Here is a 24,906-nt window from a genome sequence, read left to right on the forward strand (position 1 = left end):
TTTTAATATCCCGACCAAATAAAAATGTTAATTCTCAAAGTATTTTGCCAAAACTTAACTTCAAAATTAGAAATAATTTATACATTCCCCCATTTTGCATTTCATTGGAATGGAGTTATGAAGGAACACTGAATTTGGGATGAGAAAACCTAGATTATTTATCCTACTCTATCGTTTAAAAGCTATATGAATTTGAGCAAATTACTTCATAATAAATAATCAAAAATCACAAAATGTAGTAACTGCCCTGCCTAACTCAAGAGCTGGTATGAATGGATCAAATGGGATTATATATATGAATGCATTTTATAAAGAATAAAATATTATAAATCAATGAAAATGATTTATAGTTGCTACCAATCTTGATCTCTCAAAGATTTCTGCTTTTGTATACACAATCTTTTTCCTTTCTAATTTCTTCCATTGCTTTTCTGCTATGAAACTCCTCTTTCACTGTGAGATATTTGATATGCATTACTATTTTATTCTAATTTTTTTAGCTGTTTTGTTCACTTTGATCTTTTGTTGAGCAGAACTTTGAGCAGTACCTTTGGTTATCTACCATGTCTGGAATGAGGTAGTACTATACCAGAAGTACAGATTTAGACTCATTCATAAGCAGTTGGTAATGGTCTAGCTGGATAGGGACTTGGAAGAAATAGAACTAGAAGATAATAAAAAGGAAAGCTTGGGGAAAGTATGCAGATGAACCTCTTTGAATGGGCATAAACTTCGAAAATATTTATGTCTCATGTGAATGCCCACCCACTAAAGGGCAACTACTATAGAGGGGACTCTTAATAATCAGGTAGACAAAATGCTACACTCTGCAGATGTCAACTAGCCTCTTTTCCCAGCCACCCCAGTGCTTCTTTAGTAGACCTATGAACAAAGCAGCCATGGTGGCAAGGATATGCATGGGCTCAACATCATGAACTTCCTCTTACCAAGGCTAACCTGGCCAACCACACTGTGAGTACCTAATCTGATCAACATTAAATGCCCCATATAGCACCACTTCCCAGGGGGACAGTGGACCAATCCTTGCCTGGCAAACCTGCAGCCTCTGCCATTTAGTAGGTTCAACTTGACTTTCTCCAAGGAGATCTATACCCCAGACTTGGAGATGAGCCCTGAAAAGAGCGTGCTTCCAAATAGGACCTCTTGGGCCTCCCCTCAGTTCTAGAGTACCTTACAGAGTTTTCTTATATCCTACAGTGACTTTGTTATCATAGTTTAATAATTCTTTATGTTAAATCTCCCTTGTTTAAATCATTATATGGTTCTATCTTCAAATTAGATCCAGACTGCTATAGTCTCTGCCTTCATGGAATTTATAGAGCAGCAGAGAAAAAGACAATTAAATACCAATATTATTAGTAAAATGCAAAGTGAAATGGGAGCACGTAGTAGAGAGAATCAGCCTAGACTTATAGGATTACAGAAAGCTTTCTGTAAGATGTAACATTTAAGCTTAGACTTGAGAAATAAATAAGAGTTGACTGTATGAAGAGGGGAAGAAAGTGTTCCTAAGCATAGGAAATACCATGTACAAAGGCCTGAGGGTAAAAGTTTGGAAGTCAAAAATTTTTTAAATATATATCATATAAACAGTAACCTAAAGAAAAGGAATTGTTGTATTAATAGCAGACAAAATATACGTTAAAGCAAAAAGTATATTTAGAAATGAAGAATCATTTCCTATTACAACATAACAGTGCTAAATTTTTAGGCTCTTACTAAAATAGCTTCAAAATATGCAAAACAAAAAATTAACAGAACTACTAGAGAAATAGACAAGTCCACAATCATAATGGGAGTTTTTAATATACCTCTACAAAGAAGTCTTTAGTGATACAGACTTAAACAACACAATTAAAGAAAGGACCTAATGGGCACCTGGTTGGCTCAGTGGATAGAGCATGTGACTCTTAATCTCAGGGTCATGAGTTTAAGCCCCACAACCAGTGTAGTTTATTAAAAAAGAAAGAAAGAAAGGAAAAGACCTAATAAACACATATAAAACACAACTGTAAAGATAAAAAGAAAAAACAAGTGCAGCAGAACATTTACTAAAAATGTATAAAATTAAGAACTTCTGTTCATCAAAGAACATCATAAAAAAAGGAGGAAGACAAGCCATAACCTAGAGAAGATATACACAATATATGTATTCATCAAAAGAATATATACTCTGAATATATATTCAGAATATATAAAGAATTTCTACAAATCTAGAAAAATAAATCTAAAGAAAAATAGGTAAAACACATGAACAGTCATTTCACAAAAAAATGAAAACTATATGGTCAAAAAGCACACAAAAGATAATCAACTTCATTAATAACCAGGAAAATACAAATTCAGACTACAATTAGTATCTTACAACTGCTAGACTGGTAAATATTAAGAAGTCTGACAATACCAACTGTTGGAGAGGATGCAGATCAACAAGAACTCTCACATGTTGCTAGTAATAGTGTACACTGGTAGAAGCATTTAGAAAACAATTTGTTATTATCTTATAAATGTATACATTCACATGTCCTGTATCCAAGAAATTCTACTGCATGTACCTTAGAGAACACTTACAGATGAAGAACTATTTCATTCATTTTCCCCTCAAGAAAAACTAGATTTAGATAAAAACTAAAATTTAAGTATGGAAAAAAAACCCCTGCACAATAATACTATCAGGATCAACTGCTAGATTTAAGTAAATATTATGTATAAAAGGGAGAGTTTTCTCTTTTACTTTTTTGTCAGAATAGTTAAAATAACACAAACCTGCATTTATTAACAAATAGTATCAGAAACTACGTAGCATTAACTTAACCTCAAATTATGGATATGGGTAAACTGAAGTATTTTTCTTTCAGTCATCTGTGTCAGTTACAAATAACGTCAAATGAGCTTAACCACCCTAATTTATAATTTACAAACCTTAATAGTTTCAAAGTCATCTAGGTAAACATTCCACTCATTTTCATTTTACCTGAATATCCCATTTGTGGTGTCCAACTTTTATAACCTGATCTCTGGGGATTTCCAGTAGGCAATGGAGTTTTCAGTATTTGAGGATAATTACTATCTTGTGCAGAAGCCGAGCTTGTACCAAAAGTAAAATTTGATGCAAATGGGTTTTCTGCATTAGATCTTTTGTTTCCAAAGTATGAACCTAAATTCCAAAAACTAAATATCAGTTCTTAAAGATTCAGAATTATGCAATGATATTTTAATCACTATAATTTATATCATGTTCACTTTCTATAAAACTTTATCTGATGACTTTTAAAAATACAGCAAATTATGACAACTTTAATGGCATTACTGATAAATAATCTTATACTAAAATATAAGGAAAAGTACTTGCTAATATGCTTCTATAAGTGGAGATTACTCTTGGTAAAAATCATAAACTACCTTCTAATCTTCAAATATATATGTTTTCTTTATATAACAATTACAAAACCTCTTTTCCTCTTTTGATTTAACTTCATTGAAACTCCTTCCTTCCAGGCAAATAGTATAAAAAGAGTTTTAGACTCACTTGGATTCATTTCCCTATTCAGGCACTTTCCTATTGATACATTACCTACTAAACAGAATTGCCATAAAATTAGAAAGAATATACATGAACAGCCTACCTTAGGGTCCTGGCACATAAAACTTCTTAAAAATATATTGGGAATCTGTGATTCAACTGTCTTACACAATTCACAGTGCTCACCATAGCACACACCCTCCCCAGTTTCTATCATCCACAAACCTGTACCTCTGAAACAAATAATACATTACATGTTAAAAAAAAAAAAAAAAGAAGAAGATAGCAGGAGGGGAAGAATGAAGGGGGGAAATCAGAGGGGGAGACAAACCATGAGAGACTATGGACTCTGAGAAACAAACTGAGGGTTCTAGAGGGGGGTGGGGGGATGGGTTAGCCTGGTGATGGGTATTAAAGAGGGCACATTCTGCATGGCGCACTGGGTGTTATACGAAAACAATGAATCATGGAACACTACATCAAAAACTAATGATGTAATGTATGCTGATTAACATAACATACTAAAAATATATACATATAGGGGCTCTTTTCTCCTATTCCCCTTCACTTCCATGACAACTCTGATTCTCCTTAAACCAGTAGTTTACTTTGCCAGATTCTTTTTCCTCTGTCTGCCTCTTAACTTTTGGCTTCCCAGGGTTCCACACTTTTTTACCTTCTCTCACAAATTAGCATTATCCATCTTTTCTGGGCATCTCATCTATTATATTGGTCTCTATTATATCTATTTCTAGTTATCTATAGCCCTCAACCTTCATGTAGTGCCCTAACTGCTCTTAAAATGTAAAGCACAGTTTGGCAGACATTTTTAATAAAGTGTCAGATGGTAAATATTTTAGGCTTTGTGGGCAATACTGTCTGTAGTAATTACTCAACTCAGACACTATATTGGGAAAGCAGCCACAGACAACAGTAAATGAAGGAGCATGGCTATGTTTCAATAAAACTTTACTTCCAGAGGGGGCAGGAAAAGATGGCAGAGGAGTAGGGGACCCTATTTCAACCGGTACCCTGAATTGAGCTGGATATCTACCAGAGCACTCTGAACACCCACAAAATCAGCCTGAGGTGTAAGAAGATAGATCTGGATCTCTACAAACACAATATCATAGGCAGTTGGTTTCAAGGTATGAAGTGGGGAGCCCTGATTCCGCGGGCAGATATCGGAAAATAAACGGAAGGGGGAGGGAGCCAACGGGATCCTGCACCGCAGGTTCGTGAAAGCCTCCCACACTGGGGACGGGGCACAGACTCGCAGACCAGCTGCAGTGGGAAAAGGACATTAGGGCAGCCCCCTGGACTGAAACCCAGAGCGGCAGGGCACACATGTGAACTAGGGGCACTGGCAGTTTTAGAAGCACAAAGGGCAGAGACTGTCCCAACCTGGAGGCAAGGACTGGGAGTGCTGCTGAGGGGCACACAACCCAGGACGCTGCAGTTTTTAGCACCACAGACAGAAATGGAGATAGTGTGGCCCGGAGAGGTCACTGAAGAACAGACTGCGAACTCTCTGTTCTGGGGCAGAGGGTTGGAAACGGTCTCTTCTGCTCTACTTTTGGAAGAGACGCAGAAAGCTGCCAGGGAAAGCCGCCAGAGAACAAAAGCCCCCCAAAAACCGGTTTTCACTGAGCCCATCCCCCCCCCACAGGGGGCAGGGCAACTCTGTCCAAACAGGGTTGCCTGAGTAACAGTGCAGCAGGCCCCTCCCCCAGAAGACAGGCTGGGAAAACAAGAGGCCAGCAACCCTAAGGTCCCTAGAAAACAGGTGCATCTTGCTTGATTGTGGTCAATAATTTGGACTCTATACATTCCCACAACCACCCATCAACAGAATGACCAGGAGGAGGAACCCCCAAAATAGGAAAGACTCAGAGACTGTGACTTCTGCCACAGATTTACAAATGGATACAGATATAACAAAGATGTCGGAAACGGACTTCAAAGTAACAGTTATGAAGATGGTAGGTAGAATGGAGAAATCGATTAATGGCAACATACAGTCTCTAAGGGCAGAAATGAAAGCTGAGCTGGCAGAACTTAAAAATGCTATCAATGAGATCCAATCTAATCTAGATAATCTAACAGCTAGGGTAAACGAGGCAGAAGAACTAATTAGTGATCTAGAAGACAAATTGATAGAAAAGAAAGAAAAAGAGGAGGCCTGGGAGAAACAACTTAAAATCCAAGATAACAGAATTAGAGAAATAAGTGACACCATGAAAAATCCCAGAATTATTGGGATCCCTGAGGGAGTGCAGAGAAAGAGATAGGACTAGAAGATATATTTGAGCAAATCATAGCTGAGAACTTCCTTAATCTGGGGAATGAAACAAACATTTGTGTCCTAGAGGCAGAGAGGACCCCCTCCCAAGATCAAGGAAAGCAGACCAACACCCCGTAATGTAATAGTAAAACTTGCATATCTGAGAATCAAGGAAACCATCTTAAGGGCAGTTAGGAGGAAGAGATTCCTTACGTACAGAGGGAGGAATATCAGAATAAGTCAGACCTATCCACAGAGACCGACCAAGCCAGAAAGGCCTGGCAAGACATATTCAGGGTACTAAATGAGAAGAACATGCAGCCAGAATACTTTATCCAAGAAGGCTGTCATTTAAAATGGATGGAGAGATGCAGAGCTTCCAAAGCTGCAGAAACTGAAAGAATATGTGACCACTAAGCCGGCCCTGCAAGAATTATTAAAGGGGGTTCTCTAAAAGGAGAAAGACCCCAAGAGTGATGTAGAACAGAAATTTACTGAGACAATCTATAGAAACAAGGACTTCACAGGCAACATGATGACAATAAATTCATTATCTTTCAATAATCACTCTCAACATGAACAGCCTAAGTGGTCCCATAAAATAGCACAGGGTTGCAGACTGGATAAAAAGACAGGACCCACCCATATGCTGTCTACAAGAGACTCATTTTGAACCTAAAGATACATCCAGACTGAAAGTGAAGGGATGGAGATCCATCTTCCATGCCAGTGGACCTCAAAAGAAAGCTGGGGTAGCAATTCTTTTATCAGACAAATTAGATTTTAAGCTAAAGACTGTAGTTGGAGACACAGAAGGACACTATATCATTCTTAAAGGGTCTATCCAACAAGAAGAGCTAACAATTGTAAATATCTATGCCCCCAACATGGGAGCAGTCATCTACATAAGCGAACTGTCAACCAAAATAAAGAGTCATATTGATAATAATATGTTAATTATAGAAGACCTCAATACTCCACTCTCAGCAATAGACAGATCACCTAAGCAGAAAATCAACAAAGAAACAAGAGCTTTGAATGACACAGTGGACCAGATGGACCTCATAGAAGACAGTCTGTAATAGGAATCGGGAGCATAGATATATACAGAACATTCCACCCTAAAACAACAGAATACTCATTCTTCTCAAGTGCATATAGACGACATATTGGATCACAAATCAGGTTTCAACCAATACTAAAAGACTGAGATCATTCCCTGCATATTCTCAGACCAAAATGCTTTAAAACTGGACCTCAATCACAAGAAAAAATTTGGCAGAAATTCAAACACTTAGAAGCTAAAGACCACTCTGCTCAAGAATGTTTGGGTCAACCAGGATCAAAGAAGCACTTACAATTCATGGAAACCAATGAGAACAAAAACATATCCATCCAAAACCTATGGGATACTGCAAAGGCGGTCCGAAGGGGGAAATACATAGCCATTCAAGCCTCACTCAAAAAAATAGAAAAATCCCAAATTCACCAACTAACTCTACACCTTAAAGAACTGGAGAAAAAGCAACAAACAATGTCTAAGCCATGCATTAGAAGAGATATAATTAAGATTACAGCAGAGATCAATGAATTAGAAACCAGAAACACAGTAGATCAGATCAACGAAACTAGAAGCTGGTTCTTTGAAAGAATTAATAAGATCGATAAACCACTGGCCAGACTTATCCAAAAGAAAAGAGAAAGGACCCAAATTAATAAAATTATGAATGAAAGGGGAGAGATCACGACCAACACCAAGGAAATAGAAACAATTATTAGAAATTATTATCAACAACCATATGCCAATAAATTAAGCAACCTGGAAGAAATGGATTCCTTCCTGGAAACCTATAAACTCCCAAGACTGAAACAAGAAGAAATTGACCACCTGAATAGGCCAATAACCAGTAAAGAGACTGAAACAGTGATCAAAAACCTCCCAAAACACAAGAGTCCAGGGCCTGATGGATTCCCTGGGGAATTCTACCAAACACTCAAAGAAATAATACCTATTCTCCTGAAGCTGTTTCAAAAAATAGAAACAGAAAGAAAGCTTCCAGACTCATTCTATGAGACAAGCATTACCTTGATCCCCAAACCAGGCAAAGACCTCATCAAAAAGGAGAATTTCAGACCGATATCCCTGATGAATATGGATTCCAAAATCCTCAACAAAATCCCAGCTAATAGGATCCAACAGCACGTTAAAAGGATCACCCACCACAACCAAGTGGGATTGATCCTCGGGATCCAAGGGTGGTTCAACATTCGCAAATCAATCAATGTGACAAAACACATTAATAAGAGGAGAGAGAAGAACCATATGGTCCTCTCAATTGATGCAGAAAAGGCATTTGACAAAATACAGCATCCTTTCCTGATTAAAACTCTTCAGAGTACAGGGATAGAGGGAACATTCCTCAAGTTCATAAAATCCATCTATGAAAAACCCACAGCGAATATCATCCTCAATGGGGAAAAGTTGAGAGCCTTTCCCTTAAGATGAGGAACACAACAAGGATGCCCACTCTCGCCACTATTGTTCAACACAGTACTAGAAGTCCTAGCAACAGCAATCAGACAACAAAAAGAAATAAAAGGTATTCAAATTGGCAAAGAAGTCAAACTCTCTCTCTTTGCAGATGACATGATACTTTATATGGAAAATCCAAGACTCCACCCCCAAATTACTAGAACTCATACAGCAATTCAGTAATGTGGCAAGATACAAAATCAATGCACAGAAATCAGTTGCTTTCTTATACAATAACAATGCAACTGGAGAAAGAGAAATTAGAGAATCTATTCCATTTATAATAGCACCAAAAACCATAAGATACCTCGGAATAAACCTAACCAAAGAGGTAAAGGATCTATACTCTAGGAACTACAGACCACTCATGAAAGAAATTGAAGAAGACACAAAAAGATGGAAAAATATTCCATGCTCATGGATCAGAAGAATAAACATTGTTAAAATGTCTATGCTACCCAGAGCAATCTATACCTTCAACGCCATGCCAATCAAAATTCCAATGACATTTTTCAAAGTGCTAGAACAAACAATCCTAAAATTTGTATGGAATCAGAAAAGACCCCAAATTGCTAAGGAAATGTTGAAAAAGAAAAACAAAGCTGGGGGCATCACGCTGCCTGATTTCAAGCTATGTTACAAAGCCGTGATCACCAAGACAGCATGGTATTGGCACAAAAACGGACATATAGACCAATGGAACAGAACAGAGAGCCCAGATATGGACCCTCAACTTTATGGTCAAATAATCTTCGACAAGGAGGAAAAAATATGCAATGGAAAAAAGACAGTCTCTTCAATAAATGGTGCTGGGAAAATTGGACAGTTATATACAAAAGAATGAAACTCGACCATTCTCTAACACCATACACAAAGATAAACTCAAAATGGATGAAAGATCTCAATATGAGACAGGAATCCATCAAAATCCTAGAGGAGAACATAGGCAGTAACCTCTTCGACATCAGACACTGCAACTTCTTTCAAGATACATCCCCAAAGGCAAGTGAAACAAAAGCAAAAATGAACTTTTGGGACTTCATCAAGATAAAAAGCTTCTGCACAGCAAAGGAAACAATCAACAAAATAAAGAGGCAACCCACAGAATGGGAGAAGATATTTGCAAATGACACTATAGACAAAGGGCTGATATCCAAGATACAAAGAACTTCTCAAACTCAACACCCCAAAAACAAATAATCAAGTCAAAAAATGGGCAGAAGACATGAACAGACCCTTTTCAAAAGTAGACATAGAAATGACTAACAGACACATGAAAAAATGTTCATCATCATTAGCCATCAGGGAAATTCAAATCAAAACCACATGGAGATACCACCTTACACCAGTTAGAATGGCAAAAATTGACAAGGCAAGAAACAACGAATATTGGAGAGGTTGTGGAAAAAGAGGAACCCTCTTACACTGTTGGTGGGAATGCAAGTTGGTACAGCCACTTTGGAAAACAGTGTGGAGGTTCCTCAAAAAATTAAAAATAGAGCTACCCTACGATTGAGCAATTGCACTACTGGGTTATTTACCCCCAAAGACACAGATGTAGTGAAAAGAAGGGCCATACGCACCCCAACGTTCATAGCAGCAATATCTGCAATAGCCAAACTGTGGAAAGAGCCGAGATGCCCTTCAACAGATGAATGGATAAAGAAGATGTGGTCCATATTTACAATGGAATATTACTCAGCCATCAGAAAGGATGATTACCCAACTTTTACATCAACATGGATGGGACTGGAGGAGATTATGCTAAGTGAAATAAGTCGAGCAGAGAAAGTCAATTATCATATGGTTTCACTTATTTGTGGAACATAAGGAATAGCTGGGTTAGCCCAGTGGTGGGTATTAAGGAGGGCATGTATTGCATGGAGCTCTGGATGTTATACGCAAACAATGAATCATGGAACACTACATCAAAAACTGTACGGTGACTAACATAACATAATAATATTAAGTTAAATTAAAAAAAAAAAAAAAAAAACGACTTTACTTCCAGACACTGAAACCTGAATTTCACATAATTTTCACATGTCACAAAATACTCTTCTTCTTTTACTTTTCAACCCTTTAAAAATGCAAGAACCATTCTTAGGTCTATACCTGCATTGTTCAATATAGTAGCTACTGACTGCATTTGACAATTTAAATAAAAATTAACTAAAATTAAAAATTCTGTTCGCCATACAAGGCACATTTTAAATGCTCAAAAGCCACATTTGGCTATTGGCTACCATTTTAGACAGCACAGATATGAAATATTTCTATCATCACAGAAAGTTCTATCAGTGTGGCTCTATGTCCCTAAATCTACCTTTGAGATGTAAACTTTTAGATATCTTTCCAGAACTTTTAAATGTTCACAAATATACTCATTATCTTTCCCTCAAAACTTATTTATAACCAGTTTTGGCCAACTATAACATCTTGTACCTTGTCACTTGAGTCATAAACTCAGGAATCATTCGTAATTCCCCTTTCATCAATCCTAACACCCAATCATTTAAGTCTAGTAAAAAAAAATTTTTTAATACCACTAAAATTTCTGTCCGTCTTTACTCCTATTAGCTCATTTTAAGCCCATATCTTCTTCAGGCCTTCTGCAAGTCTCTTAATTGTTCTCCTTGCTTCTAGTATTATGCCTCTCTAATCCATTCTTCACAACATCACCAGTGATCTTTCTGACAAAGAAATTTCACCATTTATCTCCTTTCTCACAATTCCTCAGTGTGTCCCCATACCCACCATAGGATAAAATCAGACTTCTTTACACAGGTACCGGTAGGAATTGGATGACACATTCAAACTAGGATACTTTGAGAAGTTTGATAAGGAAATTTTTGCAAAAGTGTGAATGCAGCATAAGGATATCATCGTACAGAAGTGTATAGAACCCATGTGCTGTACTACATAGACTTAAAGGAACTAAGGAAGGGAGTGGTTACCAGGAATAGAGACAGAGAGGCCTGTTTCTTGTCCTCAGGTTACTTTTAGACTCTAAGCTCCTTCTGGAAACTTATTCACTTATCTTAGTTGCCGTCCAATTTCCTTGACATCTATTTTGCTGTTTCTTCTTTATCTTCTCCCCTCTGGCCTCAAATATACTGGTAACTTTCAAATCTGAATCTCTCCTAAGTTTCTCTTCTTAATCCAAGATCCATATATTCAATTGCCTCAGTGTGACCATATGGATATCCTAGAGGTTCTTCACATTTAACATGTCCATACAGAACACATTTTCCTTCTAAAGGTTGCTTCTCCTACAAAACCCACTTTATCAGGAAATAGTACTACCATTTATCCAGTCACAAAAGCCAGAGTTTGATGCAATAATTCACACATAAAATAATGAGAGCCTATAATGGCACAAAGAGCAGAAAAGAACTATTTAAAAGATAAACATAGGACTTACTAACTGTTTGGATGTTGTGAGGAAACTACTGAAGTCTTACGGGTTTAAGATTTAGACAATCCAGTGATTGAGTTAAGTAAAAGAAACAGCTCAAGGAACTGTAGAGAGATGAATTCAATTAATAATATAGTGAGTCTGAGGTGTCCATTGGTCTCCCACTAGAAACTTCAGAAGACAGTCTGTAATAGGAATCTGGAGCATAGGGGAGACCTGAGCAGTGATAATCATAACCAAGAAGCGGCCTAGAAAAAAAAACACCCCAAAACTCTTAAGAACAAACCATAATTTGGGAACTGATAACGGTGAGCAAAGCAGTTCTCTGAAAGACAGGAGAAAAACGGGAGAGCAGAATTAGGGAAACCAAATTAAGAGTTCAAGAGAAGACTAGTCAAGAACATTAAACACAGGGGAACTGAAAAGTGACCACTGGATTTGGCATTTGTTACCTTACCATTATGCTGCAATGGTGTGTGAAAAAAGTGATAGTTTTTCCATGAAGGGAGAGTTGTCCAAATATAAAAGGGTTGAACTCAAATTGAAAGACATACATTTTTAAATACTTAAACATATTATTCAACTGAATTAGATGAAATGCTAAATTTAATCTATTTCCATCCCATCTTAGTTCAGGAGCCAAGAGGAGCCACTCCTATCACCAAACTGCTGCACAAATTCTGCCATTTGCCATACGCTTTTGGGAGGGCAGAAAAGGGAGGGCATTACACCGGATGTTACTGCAGCCTTCCTCAGAACTGGGCCATTATCATCGCGGCCTCGTACCATTTGAAGAGTCCAGTCTCTGACTCACTCAGACCCATCAAATTCCTAGAGCACCCCATTCTCACCCTCTCAGCCCCATCACAACTCAAACTTCTCCGAGGTAACCACCCGCCACCACTCCCCGAAACCGCCGGGAGCTGCGGACCTCTAGCTGACCGCGGAATCCACCCACCCACTCCTTGCCTTGGGCTGGACCGGCGCGAGGCGGGTGGCGAGGGAGACTCGTGCTGCTGCTCCGGTCGCCGGCGGCTCCAGATGTGCCAGAAGGCGTGGACGCAGAGGCCTGCGCTGAAGGGCGGCTCTCGGGAGTCTCCTGGAGTCCGAAATTATAGCGAGGACCCTGAGACCGAGCCTCTCCCAATGAGGGGGAAGCCGCAGGGACGGAAGGCGAGACTGGTAAGACCTCAGGCCTCAGCATCCTCACAAATCTTCCCAGGCAGAAATCTGAGATTGCTGAGCGCGCCTTCACCGACCTGAAGTACAGAAGCGTCGCGGAAAAAGGCCCGAGCACGGCGCGCAGACGCACTGAGCCCCAGTGCGCAGGCGTAGTGAGCCCCAGCGCGCAGGCGTAGTGAGCCCCAGCTTCCCCCATCCACGCCTGGAGCCCTACTTCCACCGGTGACCAGTCCCTTCACCCGCCACTGGATTTGGCTTTGAGCTTAATCTGAGGTACAGCTCTCTTCAATCTGCAGGGATCAGCTGAACGGAATTCTTCAGAGCCTATCCATGACCATCCAATTTGGTAGCCCCACTATTCTCACAGCACTGTATTTTACTAAAGGTGTTTGGTGCTTTTGAACCACACCCCCACATACACTGAGCTTTTTAAATTTACGAACTGTCCACCACTAGACACCGAACGCCTATGATGGTGTGAACAAATGTGTTCAGCCCACCTACCTGCTCTTATGGAGAAACAGAGAAAGGAGCCATTGACCCCCTACAGCTTAAATATCCACAAGGCTGTTGTAATTATCACAATATTCACCCAATAAGCACATGACTGCATGCACAGTACCCTAAGATCCAGGTCAAGATGGATGAGATCGGGGCACGTGGGTGGCTCAGTCGTTAAGCATCTGCCCTCAGCTCAGGTCACGATCCCAGGGTCCTGGGATCTAGCCCCGCATCAGGCTCCCTCCTCTGCGGGAAGCCTGCTTCTCCCTCTCTCACTCCCCCTGCTTGTGTTCCCTCGGTCGCTGTGTCTCTGCCAAATAAATAAAATCTTAAAAAAAAAAAAAAAATGGATGAGATCGCTCTTGGACAGTTCCCAATTTATTGTACTGTAGGTACAAATCAGTTTTTTTAAAGATTTTTTTGACAGAGAGAGACACAGCGACAGAGGGAACACAAGCAGGGGGAGTGGGAGAGGGAGCAGACTTCCCGCCAAGCAAGGAGCCGGATCCCAGGCTCGATCCCAGCTGAAGGAAGACGCTTAACGACTGAGCCACCTAAACGCCCCTGTAGGTACAAATTAGTTAAGAACAGACTATACAAATCCAAGCTCTAGCTTTGCAACAAATGATCTCCATGAAATTGTTCTGTGCATATTTTCTTGAATATAGAAATAGTACCAACTTCAGAGACACTAGGATTGAGAAAATACTTTGGGATGCCTGGGTGGCTCAGTCGTTAAGGGTCTTAAGCGTCTGCCTTCCGCTCAGGTCATGATCCCAGGGTTCTGGGATCAAACCCCACATCGGGCTCCCTGCTCGAGAAGCCTGCTTCTCCTCCCCCACTCCCCCTGCATGTGTTCCCTCTCTGGCTAGGTCTCTATAAAATAAATAATTAAAAAAAAAAATACTTTGGATACTGCTATTGGAAGATATTCAAACATTACTGAACATAACAGACTTGTGGAATCACTATGTTGTACACCTGAAACTAACGCAACACTGTCAACCATACTTCAATAAAACAAAAAACTGAATTCATACAACTGCTAAATTACCTCTTAAGTCAGGTGTCTTAACAGCATAGTTCACCCAGATGCAATGACTGGAATCCTCAAAATTCCTTCAAATACTTCCAGTGATAAAATTTACATAAGATTATATTCCACCCAGTTCCAAACTTCCAGAAAAATAGTGGCAATTCAGCCCAAACTCTTTAGTGAACTGTCAAAATAATGGTAAACATTTCAAGAATCTCATGTAAGCACTTTTTCATCTAGATGTTACAATTGACATTGGTGAATGATGTATAAGTGAACCACCACTATTCATTCTTGAGAAAACTCTACCCCAACTATGGGGCTTGAACTGACCAACCTAAGTCAAGAGTGGCATGCTCTACCAACTGAGCCAGCGAAGAGCCCCACTAATCATTCTTAAAACAACTACTAGAGTATTGCCAAAATGCTTGAGAAAATTTCAACTTCCATTTCAAGAGAAATGTTCACTGAAATACTTTCATCAAGAATGTAAAAATCTCAGAATACTTGTGCTCATTTTTGTCTTTTGAAAAACATTTTCAAAAACATTGTGGAAACTATCAACTTCTATTTCCTTAAAGGCCAACAATTCCTTAGGTACACCGCTGGCATTCGAACATAAAAATGTTTAAAAAATAAGAACGTAGTCCAGAATGCAGTCCTATTCTAAGATGGAAATGCGCCATTTATCTAAATTACTGCGATCAATTCAGAGTAACCATAAACTTATGAAACAGTCCCAAATTTCAAGAGCCATTTATTTGGGTGCATCTTTTAATTCATATATGGATGGGTTTATCAATTATCAGTTAACATTCTCACTGATATAGATGAATTTACATTAGTCATTATATAATATGAAAGAAGCAGATAGGAAAAACAAGTAGAACACAAGACTTCTTTAATTCAATAGTTCTTTAAGTTTGCTTTTAAGGAAACATACAAATAAATACAATGAAGCAGAAACAAAATACTGTACTCAGAATAACAGCATTGCAGAAGGAAATCTAAAGCTGAAGATAAAGATTTTTATTTTACATTATGTATAATTACATAATTTATTAAAATTAATACAATTCATATATAAAATAGTAACACAGTGGTCATTTTTAAGTTTGCTCGGCACATTACAGAAATGCTAAGATGGCACAACTATACTAAGCAATGTCTCATGTCTCCATCAATGTCTAGCCCACTAGTTCAGGCTGAACATTAACTCTCCGAAGTACTTCTTCAGGCATGCAAAAAACAGGACTAACAGGTTTAATCTGTTCTTCTCCCAAAAGCGACAATCCAGCAATTCCAAATAAAGTATGAAAAGGATCTACCTATTTAAAAAATAAGAATTTATAGAGTATTACAAAAATGAAAACTTCTAAAACCCTACTTCTGAACAAGTTATATTGGGTTCCATTGTATTTTCTTTACTTGAATAAATGCTTAGTTTTCTAAAAGAAAAATGATGGCTTCAAATTGTGTTTTTTTTTTTTAAATATAAGACCTTTTACCATACAGTATTTTTTTGACAAGTGATGAGAAATTTCTGTAAACTTGTTTTATATCCTTCATATATTCTCAAATAAAAATTACCAGAAAAGTATCCTGCTTTAAAAGCAACACTTTAAATATCATCCATTTCTAAGTCTGGAAATGCAGTAAAAGTAACTCAAAGCAATGTAACTATTGCATGGACATGTCAGAAATATACTTGCCATATCTCCTGGTCGGTCTGCAAATCCTCCTGTTTCTTCATCTTGACATGCTAAAATGAAACTTCGAAGTTTCTCTCTATCAATCCAATGAAGCCTTCCAATTATCTTTAGGGAAGCCAACACCCACCATGAATAGCATACATCTGGTAACTAGGAGGGAAAAAACCACAAGCAGTTGCCACAATTTTATCCTCTAGTCCAAACATGGGGTGGTGGGGATTAAGGGATATACTGACATGCAGTTAGAGATGCTAAAATCCATAAATACAATTACTTAGAATTAAAGATCATCACTGGCATAAAGACCAAACATTTCAATCCAGACACCTATGCTAAATGTTTCAGAGTTTAGGTACGCAGTGACAACTATCCCTGTACCTTTATTTTATCCGCAGTGAATGCCCCTTATCCAAGAAGCTGGTGGTTAACGCTCATGAAATCCATGGTGATATGTTCTATTTCCCTAGGTAGAGCATTTTCAACAAATGCTGTCCAGGTAGACATATACTTACTTAAAAACCTAAAGCCTGGCTCCTCAAAACATGGGTCACTTGGGTTTAAAGAATGCAGAATATCTCACCTCGATGCCAGAATCATTTCTACAAAATCGGGTGATTCATAGGCACATAAAATACTGTCCTATACTGTTAAGTGCAGATTCCTGGCAATCCCAACCCTGACCCATTTTCTAACTGTTGAAAGTTGCGCAGGTTTTTCATTGGATTGTAACTAGCTAGAAACCACCTGTGGGTATTTCCCAACCCAACTTGTTCATAAATATTGAGCAAGCAAAGCTAAAACAAAAATACAATGATCCAGACAAAGGAACCACCATGCCCTATCACAATACTGTCAGGGATCCAGCAAGCTACAGCCCTTGAGTCAAACCTAGACTACAACCAAAGAATTTTTTTATATGTGTGAATCGTTTTTATTTTTTTTTAAAGATTTTATTTACTTATTTGACAGAGAGGGACACAGCAAGAGGGAACACAGCAGGGGGAATGGGAGAGGGAGAAGCAGGCCTCCCACGGAGCAGGGAGCCCCATGCGCGGATCATGACCCGAGCCGAAGGCAGACGCTTAACGATTGAGCCACCCAGGCGCCCTGTAAATCGTTTTTTAAAATACGCAGTCTAAAAATAAAAAAACCACCCCCCCCCCCCAAAAAAAACAGGAAAACAAAATACAGTCTTGTGATAGGAAAATGATATGAAATTCAAATGTAACCACTGTTACTTTACTGAAACACAGCCATGCCCACTGGTTTCTTATGGTCTATGGCACCATCTGCTCTTTAGGGTAGTAATGTACTTGCCAACAAGACTGTATATCCTACAGAACTGAAAACATTTACTACCTGGCCCTTACAGACCCAATTTAATGTATGAGAGCTAAAGCGAACTGTGGACGTGCAAAGGAAAATTTGATTCCCTTTTCTCCAAATCAAAATGTCAAAAACTGGGTCTTTCTTAAAAAATTTAGTAAGGTTTTTAAATAAAAATTTTGTAACATAATTTTTAAAAATCACTGATTTGGTAAATTGTCCTTTCACACCCATAAGTAGACATGGAGATTTCTGTACAAGATACATGTATTCATTTAACAGTACTCTTTGGGTCCCAGATATAAAGAAAGCTTTTAATACAGGACTGATTTTCTCTGGTATAGATCTAGAATTAAAAGTTTAAAGAAACAGCTTCATTTCAATGCCTGAAAAATACAAGACCTTCAGGATAGGGAAAAAGACACTTTAAGAATACATACTGTATCTGAATACAAATATATTTCAAAGCAATCTGACATTTTTTTGTTTTCCTTCAGATAACTCCAGAATCCACTTCAGGATAGGGAAAACCAGAAGACAGCTTTGTCATAAAAAGATCATCAGAAGGTAGCATACACATCTTTTCCTCAAGAGTCTTTCAAATGGATACCATAACTAATAAGTAGCTCCACTCCAGTTGTTTTACTTTTGCCAAGAGCATTTTTTAGGAAGTACAACTGAAAAATTGCAATGCGGGGAGGGGTAAAAGCACATTATCAATTTACAAGAAGCTATAGTGGCTATAAAGCTATTAGAACACAGTATATCTTATGAAACAATACCTTCTCTGGCCTTCCATTGAGTCCACCTGATGGTAACTGTCGTTCACAAAGCCACCAACCGAGTAAATCAGAATTTACTTGATGCAACTGGCTAGTAATAGCCAGAAATCCTGTGCAACAATAGATCTAAAATTACAGACATAAAGTACATGTGTATAATAATTTTTCAACAGTAATGTAGTGATAAAAACTACTCAAAATGCCATTTTATGTCTAAAAACTAATTTTCTATTGACAAGTCAGAATTGCAAACACATAAGTATCACATAGCCATCTGAACAAATCCAAACATACTAATTCTAGGATACAATTCTGCAATGAAATACTGTCAACATTTCCTCATGGCTAAAAGCAAAAATTTTTTTTACAAGATTTTATTTTTAGAATACCCAACATGGGGTTCAAACTTACAACCCCAAGATCAAGAATCTTTTTTTCTTTTTTAAAGATTTTATTTATTTATTTGACAGAGAGAGATAGCGAGAGCAGGAACACAAGCAGGGGGAGTGGGAGAGGGAGAAGCAGGCCTGCTGCCAAGCAGGGAGCCCGATGTAGAACTCAATCCCAGGACCCTGGGATCATGACCTGAGCCGAAGGCAGATGCTTAACCACTGAGCCACCCAGGCTCCCCCAAGATCAAGAATCTTATGCTCTACCAACAGAGCCAGCCAGGTGGCTCTAAAAGCAAATTTTATTGGACAACTATTGACAGATACAATGTAAATACTAAATACTATTTAAAAATACAATTTGCCTCTCTGGCACAAGGAAATAGGTGTTCAGGATAGGAATAAGGGAAAAATAAAAATGTATCTTTCATGATAACGAACCTACTTATGTTTGCCCAGGCCAGGGGGTTCCACCAACAGGGAATGTATATAAAACTACTGTAAAAATGCCTTTCTTTATCTGTATTTAAGCAATTCCTATGTAAGATCCCACATTACATTTAAATTAACTTCAGTCATACATAACAGACACTGAAACTGCAATTACTCTATTTTCCCAGTTTATCACTTATCCCTTCAAAACTGACATATTTTAATCTGCATTAATAAATTACCTGCCCAGCATGGGATTCAGAACCTGGCCTGCAACCAAATCCACCATCAAAGTTCATACACGATAAAACAAATTCAATTGCCTTTTCCACATTAATAGCATCTAGCTTCCCCTACAAACAGAAAAAAATAAGCCTATTGAATTCCAGAATAATCACGGGCACTTAATTATTCCAATACAATATTCAAAACTTACCAACAGGGCCAAGGTTGCCACCGCACAAAAAGAGAATCTTGTATCAATTTCTCCTAAAAGAAAAAGGAAATCAAATCAAAACTAAGTGTTACCCGAGACATCTGATCCTAATATATAATACCAGTTAACTAAAAGCAAACAGTACAACTGCCATGTTTAAATTTCCATGAGTTCAAGCTTAACATTTACTTTTAAATCACGAGGAGGAAAGCTGAATCTGAGGTAAAATCACTTCTAAGGAATCCAAGAACTAGAAAGTTTTGATACAGCAAATTATCTTAAGTTGCTTAGAGCACCCCGAAAGGTAACACAGAACCAAAATGACTATTCAATTTCTAATAATGACAATAAACTTACCCTACTATATAAAAGTAGATTTTCACATCCCATGAGGCAGCTGGTCTCTCCGGCCTGCACTGTATTCAGCCCTAAAGCAGAGATTATCTACATTTATCAAGTATAGTACTATTCCCTCCCTCCACTCAAATATCCAGTAAGTTTGTAAAGTTTTTTGAATATTTCTCCCTCTCAAGTAGTTCATATAAAAAAAAAAAAAAAACTTTACAAAGCCACCAAATATTGGGGGAAAAAATTTCACCTACCTCAAATTTTAGACTGGCCCCCTCTGTTCCAGTTCTCCTGTATGCTGATATAACTAGCACAGTGCATGCTGGAACTTCCAGCAGACCATTTAACTTCAGTAAGACCAGCTGCTTCGTGGGACCTGAAAAGATGAAAACCTTAAAAATCTCCTTTAATTATTAACAAAGCCTCCAATTCATTGTATTTAAAAACTTTCAACAAACCTTATCACTACAATAAACACCAAAACAGAGTTTTTAATATTGGTATTTTGGATAGCATGGATTAGACTGACATTACCCCAAATATCTCCAGCAAACGAACCATCCTCTTTCTGTAGACTCTGAACATATTCCACAACTTTATTTACATCAATAACATTAACACTATCATACAGAGTAAGAATCTGTAACAAAAACAAAACAAATTAAACACTTCAACACTGCTAAGTTTGTTGTAATGATGTTCTTCCTCAACTACCTTTTAAACTGTCAAGCAAGCATGTCCTTTTGCCTATGCATATTGTGGCCTTTTCGCAAACACGCAGACTATCTTCTACTATGCCACAAGCATTATCAACAAACCCAAACCAGTAACAGAATTTATTTCCTCCATGTAAACTGTAGCTTAGTATTTCAAAACTTTTAAATATACTAACTTACATATACAGAAGTAGACTTTAAAGCCACAATTGCACATCTTCACTATTATCAAAATTAAAACACTTAACTCTACCTGGTGATTTTCAAATTATTTATATATACTGAAAATAAACATTTTATCATTCAAGGTCTCAGTGTAATTTTACAGTTTACATCAACTTTGGATTCAGCTAATACATGCCATCACATCATTGACCTTGTAGAATACAGGCTTCATTTAGAAAGACTGGGGAAACTTTTTTGACAGACACCAGTTTTATCATGTTCCTAATACCCAGTGTAATTTCTCCATTCTCAGCTAAGAGAACACACTACCAAGACTGTTAAATTTTAGTAAGTATTTACCTGGACAGCACTTAGAGTGTACAAAAGATGAGGGTCATGTCCGATACTAGCACTTATTCCACCACACTCGTGTTGACATGATTTAATAAATGTCAGAATTTCTTCTCTATTCATCCGATGTAGTTGTCCCATGAGATCCATTACAGTCAGACCCCAATAGATACCACTCATTCTCAAATACTCAGACATACAGTATTCCTAAAATACACAATTATTTTAATGTGCCAGTCTGAATTGATGCAGGGTTATTAAAGTGATAGAACACATAAAAACTAACTAGCCACACTTACTGTTTAATTCAATTGATTCTAACAAAGGTATTTATTTTAAATTTGTGGCTATCAAATCTGGGGGTGGGGAAAGGGTAAGTATCTGAGATGCATAGGATAAACTTATCTGCGACTAATACAAATAGGACTTTAATCTCTCCTAAGAGCCAACCAGAAGAGTAAGTCAAAAATATACCAACTTTTTTCAAGTTTGGGGACAGAGTATTTCTTTCAGAGTACCTACATCATATTTATCAGACATCCACTCTATTAATATATGGACTATGTACAAAGCCTATCTACTACCTATTAGTAAATGGTACAATGACCTGAAAACCAAAATGGCCAAGGCATGCAAAAATTAAGATAAAATAGCCAACAGTAGCTAATCAGAGACCTAAAAACTGGTAGAGACTAGATCAGAAATAAATTTTTGCTAGTCACCAATGCATTACGTTAAGGTTCTGAATCAGGTGAGTAGTCTTAGGGAATTTAACAAGTCACAAATTAATCAATACTAGAGATTTCCCAAGATGGTAAATTAATTAAGTTGTTTGGACACTACAGGGAAAAATATTTACTTTCAGTTTCATTACTTTTTTCTAAGATTGTCCCAGAGAGGAAAACTACTCAAGGTTTGAAACTTAAGGTAAAACTCTTTCAAGGTCTCAGCGTAATTCTAGAGCTAAAGTGTTGTTACACATCAGCCATATATTCAGGTAATACATGCCAACACATCACTGACCTTGAAAGTAATACCTCAAGTACAAAAATACAAATCTCTTCTGTACCTCAAACCTCTTAAAAATCTGGGCAGATGGGGAATCTATTTTGTCTGTCAAAGCCTCTGAGAACCACGGTTAATTCTGGTTGACCCTCAACCTCACTCAGTAAAAGGTACACTCACTGCACTTCATGGAGAGAACTTCAGTCCCTGGCATGGAGGAGTTATCATTTTTAAGAAACATGGACAAAAAAATAACATGGGCCACAAATATTGACCTACTTACTGTTTATGCATATTAGTCTCATTTGTTCAAAATAAAACAAACTTTCAACATGAAATCATACATACATAATCATCTTTCTTTGAGCCATAGGACGCGATATAATCTGCATGCTTCTCTAACAATAGCGTATCAGGCGCATCTGACTTGATAATAACATCCTTCTGCGGTGTGCCCTTTCAAAATAATAAAGCAGTGACTTCGTAACTGTTCATTTTTTAATGTTTGACCACAGTGTATATATTCAGTATACATCTGAACTTTTCACTTTGATTCCATCTTGCCACACAGAAACTTTCTACATAAGAATTGCCAAGTATCTGACCAGAAAGAACTTAAGCACTAACGCCCTTGTAAAGATTCGGGTATTTTTCAGGTCTCAGAGTAATTCTAGAGCTAAAGTAGTAATAATCAGCTTCAGATTCAGAATACATGCCAGCTCATCATTGACCCAAAAAATTATTACCCTCATCTGTTGTTGCTTATCATTCACTTAAAGTAAAATAAACACCACAGAAAATCCAACCTTACCAATTCAAAACTTAGTTTACATGCAGCAGAAAGTTGAAGCATTAAAATTAGAACACTTATATATAAAATATAGCTAGCCCATAATTTGCAGTTAAGATCTTTAATGAAATCTTATTAATCCTAGGTTATTCAATTTATCAGTAAGCTCCTTTAGCCTCATCTTCTCCAGCTTTAATCTTGATTTCTTCATTTGCAACAAGCCCTCAGGAAATGATGCTGCTCTAGTTGCCCGCATTTATTGTAAACTCAGTGTAAGTAGGTCATGACGATTACCGAAAAGAATTTAGTGAATTTCCATCAGATCCCACTTAAAATTCACTGCATCTTCAAAGACATTACTTTATAGATTTTGAGCCAGAAAATAAAAAGGAACCACTGACTGGCCCGGCTTTTTTGAGGAATTAAGAAATCGGGCCGTTGAATCCTGAGGCCCGCGTCTTAGGAAGAAGCCTGGATAAAATCAGAAGCCGTACGTGGGCCCGCGAAGTCTGCAGAAAACGCTGAGTAATACTTCACCCTCTCTGAGCCCTAAAGAAACCGTCCAAGGCCAGTGTCTTAACCCAACCGTCCTCCAATACGTGCTAAAAAATTAGGGCGACTGAGCTGCTCAGTATTACTCCACCCAGACGCCACCCGGGCAGCCACTGCTGAGGACAACCTCACTCACCATGTCTGAGACCGAAAAGAGAACTTTGGTTCGTTCCTGGGTGGATTTGAGCGGCCCGCGCCTGCGCATAAGCTCCCCCCAGGTCCCTTCCGAGCACCGGCATAGCTGACCACACTCCCGCCTGTAGCAAGGAGCGGTGGCTTGACTGCCCTAGGACCCCGCCGACTGCTGATAGGTGTCCTCGCTGCCTGACCCGAATTCTCTGGCGCCCATTTTCTCGTCCTGTAGTGACCGTGGTGTGTCTAAAAGTTTTAAGGAATATTTAAGTATCTGAATTACTTTTAATTTGAACTCTGGAGTTCTTGGGGCACCTGGGTGTTTCAGTCGTTCAGTGTCTGCTTTCGGCTCAGGTCATGATCCCAGGGTCCTGGGATCAAGCCCCACATGGGACTCCCTGCTCTGCGGGAGACATGCTTCTCCCTCTCCTGCTCCCGGTGCTTATGTTCCCTCTCTCGCTGTGTCTCTCTTTGTCAAATAAATAAATAACATCTTAAAAAAAAAATGAACTCTAGTTCTGAAGTGGATGGTAATTAGAATTCTTGCACGTAGGAAGTGTTCAATAAATGTTTTTTGAGTGAATGTTAATAAAATACTCATTTCCCTCCTGTTTGCCTTCTTGGTTCCGGATGTGACTCTCTCACTCCCTTAACTTCTTCAGCAAGTGCTACTAGCTGGAAGTTCTGTAAATTATTTTTGGAAAAGAAACATCCATGTTCTTTTCACAAGCTTTCCATTAAATTCAGATTTGTTATTACAGCTATTTTCATTTGTGCTTCCTTAGGTCTTTCATACTCAAGTTTCTGAGCAGCCATTAGAAAATATTGGCACCCCATACCCTTACAATTTATTACATTCAGTAACGATTTGGAGAAGGGTTCCTGACACAGTGACATATATGGGCTATCAATAATCAAGAGTGTTGAATCTGCTATGATGATAAATTTCTTTTTTTCTCCCTGTAATTGATATTCCCATTTATATTTTGAGGCTACTTTATTAAATGCATGTAAGTTTAGCATCTATTTTTGGTGAGTTGATCCTTTTACCATTAAGTGATGACTGTCTCTAGCCCTAATACTTTTTGTCTTAAAAAAAAGTCTGCCCTAAACACCTGGGTGACTCAGTGGGTTAAGTCTCTGACTTTGGCTCAGGTCAGGATCTCAGGGTCCTGGGATCAAGCCCTGCCTTGAGCCCCATGTCAGGCTCTATGCTGAGCTAAATTAAGCTTGGAGTCTGCTTGTCCCTCTCCGTCTGCCCTCCCTCTGCTT

General features: G+C 38.2%; 2 protein-coding genes and 3 non-coding genes across 6 annotated transcripts in view; all 5 read right to left on the reverse strand.

Moving 5' to 3' along the window:
* Positions 1-15,152, reverse strand: part of MSH4 (mutS homolog 4) — a 93,997-nt gene extending 78,845 nt beyond the window's left edge. The window contains exons 1-2 of the mRNA XM_064588969.1: positions 12,749-15,152; positions 2,996-3,178 (exon numbers count right to left, since the gene is read on the reverse strand). Coding sequence (XP_064445039.1) covers positions 2,996-3,178; positions 12,749-13,157 — 592 coding nt within the window. The 5' untranslated portion in view covers positions 13,158-15,152. The remainder of the gene's footprint in view (positions 1-2,995; positions 3,179-12,748) is intronic.
* A 102-nt stretch (positions 15,153-15,254) lies between these two features.
* On the reverse strand, positions 15,255-23,761 carry RABGGTB (Rab geranylgeranyltransferase subunit beta). Of its 2 annotated transcripts, none has more exons than XM_045897394.3 (9): positions 23,639-23,757; positions 22,509-22,616; positions 21,165-21,362; positions 20,458-20,563; positions 19,576-19,628; positions 19,382-19,492; positions 18,319-18,444; positions 16,211-16,360; positions 15,255-15,826 (listed from the first exon to the last, which is right to left on the reverse strand). In XM_045897394.3, exons 1-9 carry the CDS (start codon positions 23,705-23,707, stop codon positions 15,686-15,688), a joined length of 1,062 nt encoding a protein of 353 aa, XP_045753350.1. In that variant the 5' UTR covers positions 23,708-23,757; the 3' UTR covers positions 15,255-15,685. The 2 variants fall into 2 exon arrangements, with proteins under 2 accessions (XP_045753350.1, XP_054368775.1); XM_054512800.2 differs by having other exon boundaries at positions 15,383-15,822; positions 16,207-16,360; positions 23,639-23,761.
* Positions 20,945-21,016, reverse strand: LOC123860713 (small nucleolar RNA SNORD45). Its single transcript, XR_006794829.1, has one exon. It is a non-coding gene; the product is annotated as a small nucleolar RNA SNORD45 (small nucleolar RNA).
* Positions 22,096-22,179, reverse strand: LOC123860712 (small nucleolar RNA SNORD45). Its single transcript, XR_006794828.1, has one exon. It is a non-coding gene; the product is annotated as a small nucleolar RNA SNORD45 (small nucleolar RNA).
* Positions 22,814-22,892, reverse strand: LOC123860715 (small nucleolar RNA SNORD45). The gene has a single exon (XR_006794830.1). It is a non-coding gene; the product is annotated as a small nucleolar RNA SNORD45 (small nucleolar RNA).
* Positions 23,762-24,906: the final 1,145 nt, after the last annotated feature.

This window comes from Mirounga angustirostris, unplaced genomic scaffold, assembly GCF_029215605.1.
Source record: "Mirounga angustirostris isolate CCGP_5_RB_7025 unplaced genomic scaffold, mMirAng1.0.hap1 SCAF_4, whole genome shotgun sequence".
Classification (NCBI taxonomy): Eukaryota; Metazoa; Chordata; class Mammalia; order Carnivora; family Phocidae; genus Mirounga; species Mirounga angustirostris.

What these genes read in the sequence shown, in the direction of transcription:
- RABGGTB (XM_045897394.3), bottom strand. Translation starts at nt 23,707, where the DNA reads ATGCGCAGGCGCGGGCCGCTCAAATCCACCCAGGAACGAACCAAAGTT. An exon ending in TCTTTTCGGTCTCAGACATG is followed by an intron (nt 22,617 to 23,638) that starts GTGAGTGAGGTT and finishes TTATTTTGAAAG; the next exon opens with GGCACACCGCAGAAGGATGT. An exon ending in CTGAATCCCATGCTGGGCAG is followed by an intron (nt 18,445 to 19,381) that starts GTAATTTATTAA and finishes CTGTAATTTTAG; the next exon opens with ATCTATTGTTGCACAGGATT.